Source organism: Neoarius graeffei, chromosome 18 (genome assembly GCF_027579695.1).
Source record: "Neoarius graeffei isolate fNeoGra1 chromosome 18, fNeoGra1.pri, whole genome shotgun sequence".
Taxonomy (NCBI): Eukaryota; Metazoa; Chordata; class Actinopteri; order Siluriformes; family Ariidae; genus Neoarius; species Neoarius graeffei.
In genome coordinates, this window is record NC_083586.1 from 48,343,363 (window position 1) to 48,365,210 (window position 21,848).

A 21,848-nucleotide genomic window follows, 5' to 3' on the forward strand; every position below is an offset into this window, starting at 1 on the left:
TGTGGATCGCCCGGACCTCGTCATCCTCCGTTGACATTCTAACCCTCTTGAACTGTGAATGCTACTCAAAACACCTCAGTTGGCTCATTGTTTAATTGATGTAGACTTGCTGAAGCATTTCAAGGGTCTCTGCTGCCAATTTGCTCTCTACTCATACAGTAAAATTGGCGTGCACACAGTCACAAAAACGCATGGTCCCGATGTTGACAGTGCGACGTCACATGGCATACTGGCTCATGAAAGTTACTGCCTGCTCCTACTGCATGCACATGACCATGCCATTCATTAGCAACAGGAAGTGTGTCAGAAATGTTTGATCTCACTGTTTATTGAACTGTACTGCCATCTACTGGATTGTAAGATAAGATGCATCTTGGAACATTAGTGAAAATGAAAATAAAATTTGTAAGTGCCAAAATTTAATGGGTTCTTCCTCAGTCCATGATGAACCCTTCCACCAAGTTTCATGGAAATCGGGTTGGTAGGTTTTTCACAACAACCGAAGTGCACTGAAAATATAAGCTCCTTGGCGAAAGTAATGAAACAGAGCTTAAAAAAAAATTAAATAAAAACCTCTAGTTTTCTAACGGTGTACATCCACACAGGATAATGTGTCTCACGTGAAAACACATCTCCACTTGGTGCGTCACTGAAATTTGCAGTTTGAGGAATTTTGCACTAAAAAGTGTTAAACATCAAGTGGCACTTATGCAAATCGATTAATTTCGCACCTTCAGTACAATTTATATCAACCTGCAAGTTCTGAAACTGAGTGACACTGCATGTAAAACGAGTCGTCAGGTGGTGACATAATATTGGAAAAAAAAAAAAAATTACCACAGAAATCCCAAAAGGCACAACTCCTCTAGTCACTTAACTGTCAGGTGTCGTGAAAAAATTCCTAATAGTTTTTGAGTTGTGCTCTGGAAAATAAAACATTTACAGACGGACAAACCGATGGATGGACAGAGTGATAGCTATATCCCCCCCCCCCCCCCCCCGAGTTATATGCCGGGGGTAATAATTAATGATGTTAACCCTGAATTCACACCAGACATGTTGCGTAAAGTTTGTTCTGAGGCTGGGTTATACACTAGATGGCCAAAAGTTTGTGAACACCTGACCATCATGCTCACATGTTTGTTGAACATTAAACCCCAGAATTATTTCTCCTTTGCTTTTATAATAACCTCCACTCTTCTGTGAAGACTTTCCACCACAATTTAAAGCGTGTCTGTGGGGACTTGTGATCATTCAGCCATCATTCATTCAGTCACCCGGGAGGCCTGGGGCACAATCAGCAATCTAGTTAATCGCAAAGGTGTTCAGTGGGGTCGAGGCAGGCTTGCAGTACTCGAGTCCAACTCGTGCTCTAATTTTAAGGACTCATGACTTGACTCAGACTCGTGCACTGATGACTCAGACTCGTGCATTAACTGCATTCGGACTCAAATTGGAGATGAGGACTTGGATTTTTTCTTTTTTTTGTAACATGCCATAATTTGGCGCAAGATATTTATATCTACATTAATTTTTATACTAATTTCATGCAAGAGAATGCACATTCACCTGTTCCATATGTCATGTTCAGGAACAAACTAATGTTAATGGTGCTAAAACGCCTGGAGAGAAGCCTCTAGAATTGTTTGCTTTGCTTATACAGACTTCTCGTGCAGTGAGTAAAAAACGCACTGCTATGTGTTCCATATGTAGAAGAACCATCAAGGAGACGACGGGGACAACCTTGAACTTCAATCGTCATTTGGGAAGACTCCACCCAGAGAAGGAAGTGACACGCTATGTTCATTGCTCTGTTGATAGCGGGACTTGCTTGCTGACCAATGAACGAGCTAGTGTTAACCCTCTCTCATGTTATTTGCCCTGTTGATAGTGGGCGGGGCTTGCTGAGCGATGAACAAGCTTTTTATCTGTAGCCTAGTAACTAAAATGGGGCAGTCGAGCAGTAACGTTAGTCCAACACAGTAGCGGAGACGGTTTCACATAAAGGAAGCAACAGCCACCGTCAAATGGTGCGGTTGGAGTCTTGTTCTCAGACTCGACTTGAAATTTTCTTTAATGACTTGGACTTGATTCAGACTTAGAGATATTTTTTTGGGGGGCTTTTTCACCTTTATTGGATAGGACAGTGTAGAGACAGGAAATGAGCAGGAGAGAGAGATGGGGAGGGATTGGGAAATGACCTCGGGTCGGAATCGAACCCGGGTCCCCAGATTTATGGTATGGCGCCTTATCCACCTGAGCCACGACGCCCCAAGGACTTGATTCGGACTTGAATAGTCGGGACTCGAGACTGGACTCTGACACGAGGTTTAGTGACTTGACTACAACACTGGGTCGAGGTCACTTTAGAAATGGTTTTGGGGTAAACTGGCTGTAAGTCAGGTACTAAATTCACAGAAGTGTGTTTACTTCTGTGAAGCGCAACTTCCATGTTTGGTGGCAACTTTTGAGCTGGGCGGGCAATCCATACAGTGGGTGGGAATCCAGAGGGGGGGGGGCGTGGGGATCATCTCCCTTGCTGACGTAGTAAAGGGAAGAGCCTATCAACGCGCCATTTTGACGCGCCATTCTCAAATGTTGACAAAGGGTGGGCATAGTTTGGTTTACACATTATGAAATTTCTAGCCACTGGGGTGACACATTAAGGTCAGAGGAACTCATTTTAACGTTAAAAAACCTCAGAAAGTGAAAATTTCATGCCATGGGACCTTTAATGCTGCTGCTCGGCTTCTGATGTATACACATAAATTTGACCATATCAGTCCAGTACTTAAGCAGCTTCACTGGTTACCAATAGAGAAACGTATCCACTCCAAGATTCTACTCCTGGCCTTCAAAGGGTTGCATGGTCTTGTGCCTGGTTATATCAGTGATGCTCTACACCATGAGTTGGCCTAGTGGTTAGCATGTCTGTATCTCGACCAGAAGATCACAAGTTCTACTTGCAGTCGGGTCATACCAAAGACCATCATAAAAATGGTACCTACTGCTATCTGGCAAGGCATGCTGCAATGTAGATGTGAGTGGGGAGTCAAACTCTCAGTTACCAGAGGACTAGCCCCCCACTGTAACCCTAGCTGTATAGTAGGCGAGAGGCCGAGCACTATAGAAGTGGAGATCGGTGCTGCCCAACACGTCTTAAGGGCCTGGTTAGTACTGGAACAAGAGACTGCCTGGGAAGACCAGGTCCTGGCACAGGAAGGACTTTGATTTTGACTACAGCTCTATGTCCTGACAAGAACACTTATGGCCCTTTTCCACTACCCTTTTTCAGCTCACTTCAGCTCGCTTCAGCCCGACACGGCTCGCGTTTCGACTATCCAAAAACAGCACGACTCGGCTCGCTTCAGCCCTGCTTAGCCCCCAAAACTCGCACGGTTTTGGAGTGGGGCTGAAGCGAGCCAAACCGAGCTGAGTGAGGCTAGGGGCGTGAGGAGACACTCCCCTGCGCGCTGATTGGTGAGGAGGAGTGTCCTCACACCCCGCGAGCACGCTGGGATCTGTAAACACCGTAAACCCGGAAGAAGGAGAGTTACGAATTACGAGAATTATGAAGCCTTATGCGCCTTGCCTCATCTATACGCTCTTGCCAGTATCTGTTGGCGTTGTCCGTGACAACAAGCCACAGCACCAAGACCAGCAACACTAACGACTCCATGTCCTCCATGTTTATTGTTTACCATCCGGGTCGTGAGACTACCGCTTAAAAGCTCACTGATGTCACTGTTTGCGCCGCCAAACGACATCACCTGACGTCCACCCACTTTCGCTAACTCCACCCAATGTGTCCACCCACTTCCAGCCAGCACGGTTCAGCGCGGTTGTAGTCGAAATGCAACTCCAACAGCCCCGCTCGGCTCGACTCAGCCCGGCACGGCTCAGCCGCGTTGGTAGTAGAAAAGCGGCATTAGATCGTCAAATGCGGTTCTTTTAAAGCTGGTGGATTACCATCTCAAGACATATGGCTATCGTTCTTTTGCTGGGATCATCTCCCTTGCTGACGTAGGCAAGGGAAGAGTTTCAACGCGCCATTCTCAAATGTTGGGCATAGTTTGGTTTACACATTATGAAATTTCTAGCCACTGGGGTGACTTAAGAAGGTCAGAGGAACTCATTTTAACGTTAAAAAACCTCAGAAAGTGAAAATTTCATGCCATGGGACCTTTAAAAATTTCTTATAACTCATTTGACTGAAGTGTGTTTAAAAAAAAAAATCCTTCAGTTACCTTAAGTGTGTCTGTGGCTCTGCGTAGCTCCTTTATAACCGAGGAGAGGGCTTCGGGGTTGATGCCCTGCTCACACAACCGCACGCAGATGGACAACGACTCCATGTCGAGCCCTGTGTTAAGGAGTCTCGAGATCTCCAGGAGAACTGAGAAAACACACAAATGGGTAGAGTACTGAAAGGAAAGAAAATGTGCAACCAACAAACTGAGGAACAAGACCACAATAATGATAAGCTGCTGATGTTTTTTGGAAAACTTCTCACCTGTCAGCTAGCATGTAAAACCATATTTGATTTTATTTCTACGGCGTCCATTGCTACAGTAGATCACATGACATGTAACCTTACAACAAGATAACTTGTGGCGATTTTATATGCACATATCTAGTCGAACACCGTGAGTAAATCACAAATGTATTCGGATTCATAGAACCACATACAGTACCAGTCAAAAGTTTGGAAACACCTTCAAATTCGATGTTTTTATTCTTTTTCCTACATTGTAGAACAATCCTGAACGCGTCAAAACTATGAAATAACATATGGAATTATATGGTAAACAAAAAAAAAAAAAAAAAAAAGTGTTAAGAAATTTTCTTCATCTTTTAAATTCTTCAAAGTCGTCACTATTTACCTTGATAACAGCTTTGCACACTATTGGCATTATCTGAACCAGCTTCATGAGGTAGTCACCTGGAATGCAGGGGCTTCAAAGTTTGGGAGAATAGCAGGGTACAAATAATTTACAGCAGGGTGCAAAATGGTAAAATGTCTGCCAGCGGCAGACATAATGCACGCAAAGCGTGCGGGGGGGTTTCAAAGGGGGGTGTGCCCCCTTTGGGCACGGAAAATTTTATGAAATGCACTGAGAAATGGTGGCCTCTGGTAACTTAACAGTGAAAATAAAGGGTAATCAATACTATTTGGAAACTTGAAATATGAAACCATACCTCAGTCATTTTATCAAATTTCAGAAATATTTGCAAACAAACACAAAAAGTAGTCCGATTGAAATCCAATGTCAAGTCTGATGTGCACTTTGACTAAGCTAAGGTGACAAGTTTCTCCAGATTCTCTAATACTATTGAAGAATATGGTGAAATCTTGAATACAGATGAAGAACAAAACTTCAATTATAATCAAAATGTTTATTTTTTGGCAGTCAAGAAACTGTTACATAAAATGCAGCTACATGTACTTCATCAGCTGATTTCGTTATTAAAAAACAGCAGCTAGCAGCACTCACTGACAGTCTCAGCATTTCTATTGAAAATAACTTTTATCCAAATCTCATCAACCTAATCATGTAGGGGCCTACTGAATAGAAATTACATAAATCTAGTTATTTAGTGCGGGTTAGGCACAACAAATATTATGAGTGTGTATATATGAGAGAGAGAGAGAGAGAGAGAGAGAGAGAGAGAGAGAGAGAGATGCAAGTATGAATTTTTCATGGGGCGGGATGGTTTGGAACAGGTCATCTAAAATTGGGATAACATTTACCCGGGACGGGTATTTGAGGCGGGTCATCTAGCTTAAGCTTGATTAGCGTTGTTACGCACGCAGTTTGTTTTTTCGAGCAGCTGTCAAACGCAGAGTCAACTTTACAATCCGCGATTATAATGTCTTAAGCAAGGCTGAGAAACGGTGGACTAAGACGCATTTATTTTTCTATATCAACACAATGACAGAATAAATTTGCGTTCAAAACGTACTTACCTTTCCCTCTAGACCTTTTTAGCCACGCATCCAGCATGGAGCCGCTTGCAACTCTCTTCGTCGCCATTTGTGAGTCACATGATGGTATGAACCATTCACAGTCCATGGAACACTCTAAGCCAGGGGTCACCAAACTACGGCCCGCGGGCCGACTACGGCCCGCCACCCCCCTTTGACCGGCCCCCCAGGCCCTCTGTCCCCCCACCACTTGAACCAGCCCTATGAGGCAATCCCCAAAAGTGGTTATGGCCTATTTTTTTTTTAATTGCTTTTCGGCAAATAACAACATGTCTGCATCTTGTATTTTGTTGATTTTATCAATTAAAATTGATATTTAGTTATAAAATGAACTATTCATATTTTCCGAATTTTCGTCATATGCTCGCGATCAAGCAGTGACAGGCAGCGCATGCGCAGAGAACTGTCAGTGTTCAGGACAGCAAAATGGCCAGCGGTAAGCGAAAAGCTGACAGAGTGCAGAGTTTTTAAAGAACAGTGGACCACCGATTATTTTTTCGTTCAGTGTAAGGACCATGCAGTTTGTCTTGTATGTAAAGAAAGTGTGTCGGTTTTCAAAGAATATAATCTGCGTCGTCACTACGAAACCCGCCACAAAGAGTATGCTAGTTTGCGACGGCAAACAAGAGAAGACAGGATTCGGAGGATGAAATGCGGACTGGCTGCACAACAGAATGTATTCCTTCACCAAACCCAGATCAACCAGGCTGCTGTCTGAGCTAGCTATAAGGTAGCTCACCTACTAGCTACCCATGGAAAGCCGTTTACTGATGGGGACTTTGTTAAAGTATGCGTGCTTGCTGTGGCCGAGGAGGTGTGTCCCGACAAGAAGTACAAATCAACAAGTACAAATCCAGCTCACCTACATGTACTACTGATTTTGATTCCCATTATTCTGTATTATGCTTTAGTTTTGACCTGTAAATGGCCTACTGCTCATTTCATTTTCACCTTGACCTAAAAAATGTTTACTGAACATGCTCAAATGGATAGGCATAAGAGCTGGCTAGTTGATCTATTACTCATATTATTATAATTTCACTGTTTTTTTTAATGTATTTATTTTCTAGGCCTATTTATTTGACCTTTATTAAGTGCTGCACACAATTATTAATATTATTAATAATATCAACAGGCCTACCTACAATTTATAATTTTCCACTCACCTTTGCCAGTGTCAATCACCTCAACTAGGCAGATGTTTCTTACCTTGACAGCTTTGATGTTATTTTTATTAGAAAATAAATAAATGGAATATCTGTGGTATTTCAAATTAAAACAAAGTGTGAAGACTCGATTACTACTTTTGCAAACCACTAGTAAAGATAAACAAATATGTGCCAGGAATCAAGTGTTGATATAGTAGTGTGGATATACTGTAGTAGTGGGGATGGCTGTGCCAGGCTAGTAATCTCTACGACACAATGAGGCCTGCTGGTGGTCATATTCGTCTGGGTCATACAATTCTATGTTATATAGCTGACCCGACCCCGGCCCCCCATCACAGTCAGGAACGACAATGTGGCCCCCAGAGAAAAAAGTTTGGTGACCCCTGCTCTAAGCCAATCAGAGTACGGCTTACATATGGCACAAGGGGCAGTAATGGCTGCACTCATGTCGAGGATGTAAACAAAGTTTACGCGGCAACGGACATACATGACATAGTGGATGTAAATTTACGTTCACAACTTTTTTTGCCGTCAGAAATATTTAATATTAAATTTTGTGACTCGACTGACAACAGCCAGCGGCATAACAAGCCACAGACGGCGATTTACCGCCGGTGACCGGCTACTTTTGAGACCGCAGGAATGCTTCTCAATTAACAGGTGCGTCTTGTCAAAAATGGAATTTCTTGCCTTCTTAATGCATGACACCATCAGCCAGTAAAGAGTAAATAATAAAAATACAGTAAATAGCCCTGTTCGACAACTGTAGTAATCCATATTATGTCAACTAACCACTCAACGGACAGCTGCCACCTCCAGAAGTTCTCTGATGATACAGTCATCGTTAGACGTGTGTCAGAGGGGGACGATCTGGAGTACAGAGAGGTCATCACGAACTTTGTCACCTGGTGCGAACTGAACCACCTGCGCATCAACGCCAGCAAGACAAAGGAGGTGGTGATCGATTTCAGAAGGACGGTTCCTCAAATTGCACCAGTGAACATCCAGGGTTTGGACATCGAGATCGTGGAGGAGTACAAATACCTGGGTGTTCACCTCAACAACAAACTGGACTGGACTAACAACACAGATGTCCTGTACAAGAAGGACCAAAGTTGTCTCCACCTCTTGAGAAGACCGAGGTCTTTTGGTGTGTGCAGGACACTGCTTAGGACTTTTTATGACACTGGGGTAGCATCAGCGATTTTCTACGCTGTGGTCTGCTGGAGCTGTGGAAGTTCAGAGAGGGACAGGAAGAAACTTAATAAACTGGTCAGAAGGGCTGGCTCAGTCTTGGACTGTCCTCTGGACTCCATTGAGGTGGTGGGTGAGAGGAGGATGTTAGCCAAGCTGACCTCAATCATGGATAACCCCTCTCACCCCCTACATGAGGCTGTGGGGGCTTTAAGCAGCTCGTTTAGTAGTAGACTGCTAGACCCACGGTGTAAGAAGGAGAGATACCGCAGGTCATTCATACCTGCTGCTGTCAGACTGTATAACACCCACAACTTGTAACGTAGCAACAATAACCTGTTTGTCATTATATTTGCACTACTTCACCACTGCTACCTCTGCCATCTCTTATCGATGCAATTGTGTGCAATAATATAGGCCTTAAACTATTTTTACGCATACTTATATAAAATTTAAGTATATACGTATATATATATATATATAGACACACACACACACACACACACAGAGTCTACCTGTAATGTGCAATTTTTCCGAGCCTCTCAATAAGGCAATTTTTCTATACTTTTTCACATAGATAATGCAAATAGCCCTCTGTATTTAATCCTTCGTTTGTCTAATTTTTATTTCAGTTTTATATGCTATCTGTTTGACATTTTCTTGCTACTGTAACACGTGAATTTCCCCGATGTGGGATGATTAAAGTGAATCTAATCTAATGAGAAATAACAGTCATTACTTTAAGACATGAAGTGTCTTAGTTAATTAAAATAAAGAAAAAACATCGAATTTGAAGGCGTTTCCAAACTTTTGACTGGTCCTGTATATAAAAAACACGCGCCTAAAGTAATCACAAATGTACAGTCAAGCCGGAAAGTCTGCACACCCCTTTCACCTTCTCCACATTTTATTACGTTACAGACTTGTTCTACAATAGATGGAGTTCATTTTTTGCCTCAAGCATCTACACACAAATCGGCAATAATTACGAAGAGAAAAACAGGTTTTTAGAAAATATGCAATTTTATTTTACTGACAAAAATAGGTTATTTAGGGGTTACATATCTGTACACACCCTTAGCCTAATACTTGGTTGATGCACCTTTGGCAGCAAATTACGGTTTCAAGGTGTCTTGGGGAAAAAAAAAAAAAAGCTACGAGCTTGGCACACTTGTTTCTGGACATGTTTGCCCATTCCTCTTGGCATATCCTTGCAAGCTCTGTCAGGTTGGATGGGGAGCATCGGTACACAGCCATTTCCAGCTCCTTCCACAGATGTTCAATTGGATTCAGGTCTGGGCTCTGGCTGGGCCACTCAAGGACATTCACAGACTTTCTCCGAAGCCACTCCTTTGTTCTCTTGGCTGTGTGCTTCGGGTCGTTGTGAGCAGATCTCTTCCCATAGCTGAAGTCACGTCGGTGCAGTGGCACACAATTTATTTTGAAACTGCTGAAGAGTGTGTTTTGTATTAAGTGACAGTTAAAAAAAAATAAAAACGAAAGTGGCCTTGATTCCGCCTGCCTGTTACATTCATCTTTTTGATTTTGGTGTTGGCTAATGTTTTTGCCAAACGTAGTGATCAGAAGTAATAGTCTTGGGATTACGAATCCTCTCTCTTTGTAATGTCACTAATGCCGCTTTTCCACTACCAACGCGGCTGAGTTGGGCTGAGCCGTGCGGTGCTGAGTTGGGCTGAGTCAGGCTGAGCGGGGCTGTTGGAGTTGCATTTCGACTACAACCGCGCTGAACCGTGCTGGCTGGAAGTGGGTGGACACATTGGGTGGAGTTAGCGAAAGTGGGTGGACGTCACGTGATGTCGTTAGGCGGCGCAAACAGTGACATCAGTGATCTTTTAAGCGGTAGTCTCACGACCCGGATAGTAAACAATAAACATGGAGGACATGGAGTCGTTAGTGTTGCTGGTCTTGGTGCTGTGGCTTGTTGTCACCGACAACGCCAACAGATACTGGCAAGAGCGTATAGATGAGGCGAGGCGCATAAGGCTTCAGAAATTCTCGTAATTCGTAATTATTATTCTTCCGGGTTTACGGTGTTTACAGATCCCAGCGTGCTCGCGGGGCGTGTGGGCATGTGAGGACACTCCTCCTCACCAATCAGTGCACAGGGGAGTGTCTCCTCATGCCCCTAGCCCCGCTCGGCTAGGTTTGGCTCGCTTCAGCCCTACTCCAAAACCATGCGAGTTTTGGGAGCTGAGTAAGGCTGAAGCGAGCTGAGTCGTGCTGTTCTGAAGTAGTCGAAACGCAAGCCGTGTCGGGCTGAAATGAGCTGAAGCGAGCTGAAAAAGGGTAGTGGAAAAGGGCCATAATAGACTTTCCTAAACTCTACTTTAATATAACCTCACTCGTTCCAGACATGAGCCCTAGGAGAGAAAAAAAAAATCATCTCTAAAGTTTGACTGAAGGAGTGATAGGAATTTATTTATTTATATATCTCCGATATTTATTAGTTTGGTCCTGTGTTTCCTTTCCTTCGCAATACAGGGTCTTTTCTTCTCACTTTCTGTTATCATTCACACACTTACATGCTTCGTTGTTCTCTCAGGTTGCAAATTTGTATCCACAATGTGTTGCGAACGGGGAAACCCGACCACATCAGGCATGACTTGTATCTTGGTTTAGGTCATGGTGAGGCAAGAAAAAAATGGAGAATTTAGGGCCACGAGGCTCCAAATTCATTAATTGTTCTTTTAGAGGGAAAAAAAAAGTAATAAAATTTGAAGTCTGTGATTCGAATTCAGTAGTTTTCGGTCCACTAAACAAAAATAATTGGGTGTCGGGGAAAATTCTTTTTATGGCCTAAATTCGAAAAATCTGAAAAGGGAGTCTACCTTTAATTCAAAGCCGAGTATGATGATTTTCAGTAAAGAGTAAATTAAGTTGATTTGATTAAAAATAATACATTGACTTATGAATTATAATTGCAGTAAAATACAGTAAGGACAGTGAGATTGTTTATACTGAAGGTTGTTTTCTGTTAAATCACAGGCCTATTCAAAGAGTGTATTATTGTAACTCCAGCAACTGCAGTGTTATCATATGTTGTAATGAGTGAGCAAAGACCATGTTGAATTAAGCAACTGTTCATTCTGGAGTGTTTTGCATGCTAACGTAATAGATTTTATAAAGCTATTCTGAATTGGGTATTGTTACAAGCTGCAATGTGCATTTTTTTTTTAAATCCTATGTTGTGGTGGACTGGCCGAGGCCACAAGTGTTGTGTTCGTTTCCACCTGCAGCCTTTAACCTGATTGACTCCAGTCATTTTGAATCATGTATTGTACGCTCTGAATGTAGTGTTGTTCATGACGTACCACTTCTTATCATCATACGTTTTGATTCTTTCTGAATTGACCATTCATAATGGAAAATTTGGATCGGCTGATACAAAATATGAGAAGCGCGAGATGTATTGCCCAGTAGAAAATGTTGAAGTGGTATGACGTGACATGTTAACCAATGAGATTATATGTATACACTGTTGGTTTTTTTTGAGACAGTATAAAATGAGAACTTATGCCACTTTTCCACTACCAACGCGGCTGAGTCGGGCTGAGCCGTGCGGTGCTGAGTTGGGCTGAGTCGAGCTGAGTGGGGCTGTTGGAGTTGCATTTCGACTACAACCGCGCTGAACCGTGCTGGCTGGAAGTGGGTGGACACATTGGGTGGAGTTAGCGAAAGTGGGTGGACGTCACGTGATGTCGTTGGGCGGCGCAAACAGTGACATCAGTGATCTTTTAAGCGGTAGTCTCACAACCCGGATAGTAAACAATAAACATGGAGGACATGGAGTCGTTAGTGTTGCTGGTCTTGGTGCTGTGGCTTGTTGTCACCGACAACGCCAACAGATACTGGCAAGAGCGTATAGATGAGGCGAGGCGCATAAGGCTTCAGAAATTCTCTTAATTCGTAATTCTTCTTCCGGGTTTACGGTGTTTACAGATCCCAGCGTGCTCGCGGGGCATGTGAGGACACTCCTCCTCACCAATCAGTGCACAGGGGAGTGTCTCCTCACGCCCCTAGCCCCACTCAGCTCGGTTTGGCTCGCTTCAGCCCCACTCCAAAACCGTGCAAGTTTTGGGTGCTGAGTAAGGCTGAAGCGAGCTGAGTCGTGCTGCTCTGAGGTAGTCGAAACGCGAGCCGTGTCGGGCTGAAGTGAGCTGAAAAAGGGTAGTGGAAAAGGGCCATTTGTGACTTTTAGTCGGTTCACTCTGCAGACCAAACACAGCTTTTATTAAATCAATTTAATAAGTCTAAGGCCATCCTTAAAAAAAAAAAAATCCGTTTCCTGTCCACCGGGTGAGCAAAAAAATTCAGTCGGGAGGGAGGAATTTTTTTTTTTTAACATATGGATGGATAAGAAATCGCAATGCTGTGTTTGCTTTTTCTTTCAGTACTTTTTTATTACAAAAGCAGACACATTTAATAAAATGACCGTTTAATCAACTGAAACTTGTACAAAAACTTAGTTAGCATTTTAAATGCTGACTGCAACATTTGCAAAACTTTTACAAAGGTACTTAAAATGTCCGACACACGGACTTTTTGTAGTTCTAAATCGGCCGTTAGGCCTAGTTCGGATGAAATTACACTATTAAAATGATCACTGAATGATTTGTTTTTCTGAATCTTTACTATTTTGTTGTTCGCTAGAATACCATTTTGCGATTTCACACTTAAGCAAATGTTTGAAAACTCCGGCTCTCCTTCCTTCATGGTGGCTGCCATTTTTTTGTGTCGCACGGCACATGCGCAGAGCTGATTCAGTTCAGAGTGCGCACGCACTCGGCGGAGGCAGTAGTGTGTCGGGGCTGTCGGAGAGAACAGAAGCAGAGAACGCTTGTTTTGTCTCCGGTAAACCAGTCTTCTCTCGTTCAATTACGTGCTGGCATCAAAAGACACCGTTGGTTGTAAATGAAACCAAACTGAGTGGTTGGAGTGTATTTTCATACACAAATGGAGAAATGTTGGCTGAGTGTGTAATTGTGTCGCCCCACTGCAGACCGTTGTCGTTGTTAATTCATAGCATGCTCAGCTGCGTGAATGTGTCATGCACCGAAAATAAGAGATTTACAAGCCAGGAACGCCTCATGATGCAATACGCAAGAAAAGAGAAGATTTACTGCCATTTTACTTTGTATTTGAGTAAAGTGAATAAATAAATGGTCTGTGGAAAATACATTTAATCCTGGGAACTGCGTGCACAGGAGTTTATTTTGTGTTTCCTCCCCCCGGCTGGCTAGTATGAGCCTTAGTGGAAAGCCCTGGGAATGTCAAGTTCGATTTTAGATTTACGAACCTGAAAAAAAAATGTCGAAAAACCAGCGTTAAAAAAAAAAAAAATTCAACCGCACAAACGGCACTCACCCAGCCGGTGGACCAGAAACAGAACATTTTTTAATAATGGCCCAACCCTTTCTGCAACCTCTTGGACTTTGAATCATTTTTTGCTTGGAGAGTTTAACACTACGTTCACACTGCAGGCTGAAGTGACTCAAATCCGATCTTTTCGCCCATATGTGATCTGTATCTGATCTTTTATTGACAATATGAACGACACAGATCTGATTTTTTCAAATCCGACCCAGGTCGTTTGGATATGTGGTCCTAATTCCGATTCCTATCCGCTCTTTTCATATGCGACTTCAGTCTGAACCGCCAGGTCGCATTCATCCGACTTACACGTCATCAACAAGCCACAAACGTCACTATTCTGCGCTGAAGTAGGCGGCGGGTCTCTCAAAAAAAAGTTACAACAACATGGTGCATAATCACGGGCGCAGATAGAGGGGGGGACGGGTGGGATTCGTCCCACCCAGATTTAAATTCACTTCGTTCGGTCCCCCCCCACTTATAGGGAGGAAAAAACGTCTATGCTGTCTTTCTTTGCATAAGGCAAAACTCACAAAAAAATCAAAAGACTAATTACCATTCGGTTTATTGAGGTGCACAGCAGTACAGACATAGTTGCAACAATTCACATAAAACAAAACAAAGACTGATATTCGGTTGGTTGAGCTGCGCAGACTGCACAGGTTGCGAGCTCGAGCTTGGTTGCTATGGTAACCCACAACAAGTTTGACAGGCATATCGGGGTTGGTTTGCTGGCAGCTTTGTCCCCCCCCCCCAGTTTTTTGTCCCTCCCAGTTCAAAAAACGTATCTGCGCCCCTGCGCATGACATCAATGCAAGGGACGCTTCGGGCTGTGAAGGTTCTGAATCTTCTCAATGGAAGGACGCAGAGGTTAGGGAGCCGATTTCCATTTGGGGGGATACAGCTATTCAAGCTAGATTGGATGGGTCATACCGCAACCGGGCGGTTTTACTTCCGTAAACACTGGCCATGCTCACTGCGTGACGTCGTCGTATCCTGCAATGCGCATGCGGAACACTTTGGTCGCTTTTCGTTCATACTGAGGATCACATACAAGTCGCATATATTTGTTAATGTGAACGACCTCACAAAAAAATCGGATTTCACAAAAAATCGGAATTGAGCATTAAGCCTTGCAGTGTGAACGTAGCGTAAGAGTTTCCACGACAAACTATATAGAATTGAATCGAACAGAATCAAAAGAAACCCGAATTAGCACGCTATATGATCTGATTAGCTAGCTGTAATGATACATTTCCTGTATAAGTAACTTCTTTAAAAAAAATTAAAAACGTACGTGTGGGCAGGACGATGTATGAGCGCAGTGTGTAAGCTCACAAAAGAGGATTGATGTCTTGAACCAATCATGATCTGATGATGCGTCTTAGACAACCTAAACAGATCAATGCTAATCCACATAAGGTAAAACACAACAAGGGGTTGTGCTGTTATAGGAAAATAATCAACACCACGGTCATGTGATGCATCCTGACACAAAGCTAAGTTTCTGTTACCATCCCAGAATAGATTATTTTCCAATAAAGGCAAATTGTTTTATTCCTCCTATACCACAGCAATTTGCTAATGATTACAAATATTAAATTTATTAATGAATGACATACTTTTAACCATTTATAGGCATGTTTAATATTGTAGAACATCCAGGAAGCAAGTTAGTTTCTGTGATCACTTACTGTATATCAGCTATTTTTCTCTTAATACGACAAATCTTAATTGACTTTTTTTTTTTTATATCTTAACACAAAAAATACCTGTATGTTTTTCTGCTACGAAGAAAGCCACCAGAATCCAAAAAGGCTCGGACACTTTCCAAGAAGCTTGGATACTGGAGACTCCTTCCATAATGTTGAATAAATCTCCTTATAGAAAACTTCACCATAGAAATCAAATGTTTATCGATCCAACCTGTTTATTATTAAATTTATTGGTTTATGTGCAGCTTCTGTCATACATGTGTAAACTGTATAGAAACAATGTACTGGAACGAGCACATTAATATAAACCTGTGATTTGAACACAGCTGGAATGACCGTCAGAGTTGCTGTTACAGAAAACCAATACACACCTTCTAAACCAATCAGAATTGAGAACAGTGCTGTGGTACAGCAAATCATAAAAGAACGTGACAGTGCAAATAGAAACACCAGCCCCATTCACACCTGGTATGACATCTGTGTAGCTCCAAATACAGATGTGAACGCAACCTGTGTGAACGCGTCTTGGAGAAACACCATGAGCCGAACACGCACTCAGACCCACTTTCTTTTCTGAGACGATCAGGGCGTGTGAAAATGAACGCATGGTCACCTTAGTTAGCAAATCCTTTGTTACAAAGACAGAGATGACTGAAACCCCTTAAAGGAGAACTGAAGTCATTTTTAAACTTGCTTTATTTCTTAATTAACGTGTTATTCAATTACGTTTTCGGTTTTAGTGTAACCTTATATCGTGGCTCGTATTGGCAACTAATTGCAATTAAATATTATACTTACCGGCCTATTCGGTTTTTAGCCGTGTTGAATTTAGTTCGTTTGGTCCACGGCAGGCGTCGCTTATCCGCGCGATCTTCACGAGACTTGTGCGAGACTTCGAAACGTGAAGTGTCAGCGCAGCCATTTTGAAAACTGTTTTCCAAATGAAATGCTGCACAAAAACGAGTTTAAATGATGATTACTGCCTACTTTTTTTCAAACTTTCCTGATTGCTATCAAAACAAACAAAACTTTCGGCTTGATTACATCAGCATTCGAAAGAGAGCGCGCGCGTCTTTTGACAACCCGTGTCCGAAATCACTCCCTACTAACTATAGACCCTTTTCAGTCATGTGACCTTCGTAAACGCGACCACCATTTTGGACATGTAGCGGACTTCGGCTCGAATTGGTTTGAATGCGAGGAAGGCGACAAACGGAGAACATACAAGAAAAAGGAGCGAGATGCAGAAAACACCTTCGCTATCCAGCGACGTAGGGCATTTACAGGGCGAGCAGAGGGAGAAATAACAGTAACGACACATTAGCAACACCGTACAGAAATAACGGTTTATGGCACAGACCCTTTCGGTTCTCGCTCATCTAGCTGCTACAATGACTGCTTAGACTGCAACAATAATACCTAACACACATTTAAGTAGCCGTCGTAAAGACGTGAAACTCGTCGAGTGACGAGTGTGTTCATTGATAAGCTAACACAATCTAAAAGTAGACATACCAACACACTGCCCTGGCGCTGTGTACAGTTTACCTTCTATGGTTTGTGCACTCACTATTTGCCATTACTTTCTCCAACCGTTGTTACAGATTACAGGGAACGGCCTGAATTTAAGAGACAAATACATGTTCCTCTTATTTTGAACACTTATTTGTAGGCAGTGCTTAATTTGTAAAGTGGGAGGTCCCAGAGCACAGAGGATGAGCGGCTCCGTAGCGGAAAAAAAGAGAGGAGAGGGGCGGGGCGCGGCGCTTCTGGGGATGTTTTATAATAACACTGCAAATTAAGTTCATCTGCAGATATTTTGTGGATGTCGTTTCATGAGAGAAATCACCAACAAGACAGATATCAAAATCAGACATTAACACTAAATAAACTTGCATTTTTTTATTTAATTATTATTATTATTTTTTTGTTACATAGTCAAGAGAGGTGTCGGATCACCGGATCCAGTGTAAATAGCTGCCGGAGCCAACGCCCGAGGTTCCGGAGCGCGCTCCGGCTTGCTCCCCCTCAAATTAAGCGCTGTTTGTAGGACACTGCCTCTGATCTGTCCTACAGTCTACCATCAGCAAAGGAACACAACGCTAGCTGATGTCGTTAGCTAATAGCTACTACAGAAGAACAAAGAGGTTACAATGGGTTATTTTAGCCTATTTGGTTACACACTCGCCGCCACAGAATGTTAACAGCAATGTGTAATGCCTTTTCTGGCTAATTTTATTCGTCTTACCTCCAACAAAGTGGTCACTACACAAGCGCTGGTATGCCGCTATCCATCTTCTCCGTCGGTCAGCATCTACCGGGATCCGATAAAATGATAACCCTTGCCTTGTTTGTTGATGGTTACTACATCCAGGTGCACAACAATATAGTGGCATGATGGAAGTCTTACTGAAAAACACTTTCTTTGCTGCCGTTCCTCAATGTTGGCTGTGGTAAACTACTGGTAGTACACGTCCAAAATGGCGGCCGCGTTTGTTGTGACGTCACGTGAAAAGGGTCCATACAGTGAGGACGCCATTTTGTAGTGTTGTCCGAAACCTTAGTGAGGATTATTTACACTAGGGCTGTGCGATATATCGAATATACTCGATATATCGCCGAAAATTCTGTGTGCGATACATAAAATTATTATATCGTAACTATCGAGTATTTTATGGTCATCTTCCGACTTGCGTTCATTTCGTTTGTTTAAAACATTTCCCGGTGGTTTTCTCCCTGTCCCTCAGGCAGTAACATGAGAGGCTGCCTAAGGGTAAAGAAAACAATAACGTCACGCACTCGCCAACCAATCCCGGGCGACATCTCGGTGCTGAAAGGAACTTCCAGGAAGATTTTCTAGTTTCGGTTGTGTTGCCAGATTGGGTGGTTTTAAGTGCGTTTTGAACATATTTTGGGCTGGAAAACGTCAGCAGTATCTGGCAACACTGAAGATTTCCTAGTTCCGGTTTACAGCGCTGACTCAGTTCGTGCAATCGCTGGTGCTGCATAAGCTACCGTGTAAGCTGGCAATTTCAGCGACAAATTAAAAATGGAAGTGGATGAATTGGTTCCTAAAAGAACTAGTAAGGGGTCAGTCATCTGGCATTCTTTTGGATATCGCGAGGAGGACGTGGAACAGCAAACGCCAGTTTGTAAAGTGTGCAAAAAAAACCCTGTCATCACGAAAGGCAGCAGCCGGAATTATACACGTCTGAGAGGCAGAGCCAGAAAACATTCAGTTCAAAAGTGTGCAAAGAGAAAAATGATGTTTTGCAGATCTCTCTCTTCTCTCCCTCAATCTCTCTCTCTATTGTGAATGTTCCAGTGGTTCTCAGTAGTCAGGTTAATAGCTTGGAGATCTATTTTTTAAAATAATTTAATGAATGAGCACTTTTCTTATTTAGGCTAAATGTCTTTCTCAGTGTTGAGCTTGCACTTTACTGATTTGAGCTCTGAGCAGCTCTGTATTGTGTTGCCCCCTTGTTGCAATTTTCAAGATTGTTTTTGCAGTTTGTGCCACATCTTTGTTGAATAAAAATAGTCTTATTTCAATTCAATTGTGATTAAATCACTAACATATATCGTATATCGTGAAATGGAGAAAATGTATCGGGATATTCATTTTTTCCCATATCGCACAGCCCTAATTTACACCCTATATAGTGCACTCAAAGTATCCCACGATGCAGCACGAAAAGTAGTTTACAACGACGGTCACTGACCAAAGCAATATGCATTGCGGTCGTGCTGAAAGAAATCAAATTAAGTCTCAAATTTGATTTAATAAAAGGCAGCGGCCAAGAAGAAAGTATTCAGCCTTGATTAAAAAAAAAAAAACTGAAAGAAGCAGGTACTTTGTATTGATTAATGTGGGAAATTATACACTCAGTATAATATGTATTTATCATTTTGAAAACCGACCAGCCGACTGATCTGGCACGTTTTAATTGTGCAACAGTAATGACATAAATCCCAGCGTGACGGACTAGTGTCCAAAAGCATTTTTTCATTTTACCAATGAGCTCACCATATAGTCCTCTATATAGTAATTCCCTATATAGGGAGTAGGGAATAGTGAACGAGTGAGCGATTTTGGACACAGGGCTGGTCACTTTGATTTCCACTGTACGTTTTATTTCTGTCCTACGATGTCTCGCACAGGTCTCAATGAATCTCGTTTACGGCCATTGCTTTGACATATGGACTGATATATTACATAGCATATTTCAAAAACACTCAACTTGCTATCGCAGTGACAAAACACTCCTATCGTTAATAAAATGAGATAGAATTTTTATAATTAAAAAAAAATTGCCTTCAATTCTTATTTAATTTTTCTATGCTGCTTATTTGAGTGAGCTGAAGCCAAGCCCTGCTGATATTGGGTGAGAGGTGGGATTCACCCTGGACGGGTCACACAGAGAGACCGCCATTCACACTCATATGCACACCTGTGGACAATTTAGAGTGGCCAGGTCAACTAATACACTTGTCGGAAACCCACGCAGACAAGAATAGAACATGCAAACTCCATACAGTCGACCATGAGGTTTGAACCCAAAACCTGCTTTCTGTGATGTGACAGTGATGATCACTGCACCGCCATGTCACCCACATACTGAAGAACACTTGGAAATGTCAGGTGTACGTAATACACCTAGTCTGGCTAACGCAACTTCAAAGCTCTGCGAGCATTGGTCTGGCAAAGATATTAAGCCCAACCGTTTCCCAAAGCACGTGGTTGACCCGCCTCCCTGAAATGCCTCAGTTTGCTACTGGTCGAAGCCAGAAAAGGCTGTGGCGAAGCTTAAACCAATCACATCACTCTTTCCTCTGACGTATGTGACGCGACGGAAACTGCTTGAGTAACAGGAAGAAGATAAATACCTCCAGGGCTGCTCTTTGCTCCGTTTTCAATGAGAACTTCCCGTTGAATACTTTCAATACAGCATCTACCGCTGTGTCAAAGGCTTGCCGCTGCTCCATGTTCGTAATGTTTCTAGTGAATGAAGCGCTTCCGGCATAGATTCTGTAAACAATCTATGGCTTCCGGTCGCAGTTCTACTACGTCAGTGCCTTGAACACGCCTCTACCCAGGGCCGTTGGAGATGCTCAAAGTTGATTGGCTCCCGATTTTTCGGGAGCTTGGAAGAGCTGGAGATAGCTTGCCTTGCCAGACTAAAGGCCAATTTATGCTGACAACCCAGTCCTTGCAGATAGCGTCGCAGATAGCGTCTGCGTAGCCCTCCCACCTTCACAGACGCGAGGGCTCTGATTGGTCCACTCTACATCCGCTGTACACGCACTTCCGCTTCCCTACTTTCCCGGTTTGGTTTGTTTTCACGACCGCCATTTTTAAAAACACGAGCGAAGATGGAGCAGCACGAAGAGCGGTTGATCGAGGAAGTACGTACATCTATACGACTCCAGTTCTAGTCATTATAAGTAACCGGAGGATAAACACTCCACTAACCACACCCACCAACTACTCCTAGCGACTTTGCGCCCCCTTGCGCTGTGGCGGTGAATAACATTGTGCACGCCCCGCTCAACGATAAATTACAACCGTCTGCGAAAAGCTGTCTGCGAAAGCCTTGTCGCAAGAGCATGCAGAGGCCCTAAGTTCGCAACAGGCCCCCGTGTTGCGTCACACTTAGGATGGGCGGGCCCAGGCTATAATACACCTAGGGTGGCAGGAAGATCGCAAGGGGCGTGTCTAATTTACATATTATGAATATTCATAAACGCTCAATTCATTTAATTCAAAAAGTTATTAATATTCATTATGTTTCTTTCTAGGCCTTTTTTGGTCATTTTTTAGCCATTACAGGACACTGAATAAGGTTTTATTTCAATATTATAAAATTGCATACTTTAATAAGAAAAAAAACCCATTTTATATATATCACTAATTTAAAATTAATTATAATACCCTGCTGGTAATAATAGCTACCTCGCTTCATTAGGATACACATCAAAAACACTGAACACAAAATTAATCCTCAAATTAATTCTACATTTTGTTCTGTGTTTAAGAACAGCTGCAGTGAGAGCTCTCCCACTCACCCTCCATGGTCTCCCGGACAGCGTTCATGTTTGTATTCGCAGCGCTCGCCATCACTGCTAGCTTAGCACTTAGCAACAACAGTCCTTCCTCCGTCTCCGCTCTGTAATTATTCTATTATAAATAATACTAGAAGAAAAAAAGGTTCACTCCTAAATAACTGGATCTTTATTTATCGACAGAAGATTAAAAAAATATAACACAGAGAGAGTTCCGTTCACCTTATACAATAACACCACCAAATACAACGCAGCAATAAAGTTTTGAGCTATTTGAAAGGAAGCGAGTGACGTCATCTCTTTGCGCGTTTTTCTAATTGGCCAGGTTATCTT

At 42.7% G+C, this 21,848-nt stretch overlaps 1 protein-coding gene across 1 annotated transcript in view; it reads right to left on the reverse strand.

Annotated features, from left to right (window-relative positions):
* Nucleotides 1-21,760, reverse strand: part of mzt1 (mitotic spindle organizing protein 1) — a 26,294-nt gene extending 4,534 nt beyond the window's left edge. Inside the window, exons 1-3 of the mRNA XM_060899541.1 lie at nt 21,738-21,760; nt 21,519-21,645; nt 4,248-4,393 (exon numbers count right to left, since the gene is read on the reverse strand). Of these exons, the coding sequence (XP_060755524.1) occupies nt 4,248-4,393; nt 21,519-21,570 (198 nt within the window). The 5' untranslated portion in view covers nt 21,571-21,645; nt 21,738-21,760. The remainder of the gene's footprint in view (nt 1-4,247; nt 4,394-21,518; nt 21,646-21,737) is intronic.
* Between the last annotated feature and the right edge of the window lie 88 nt (nt 21,761-21,848).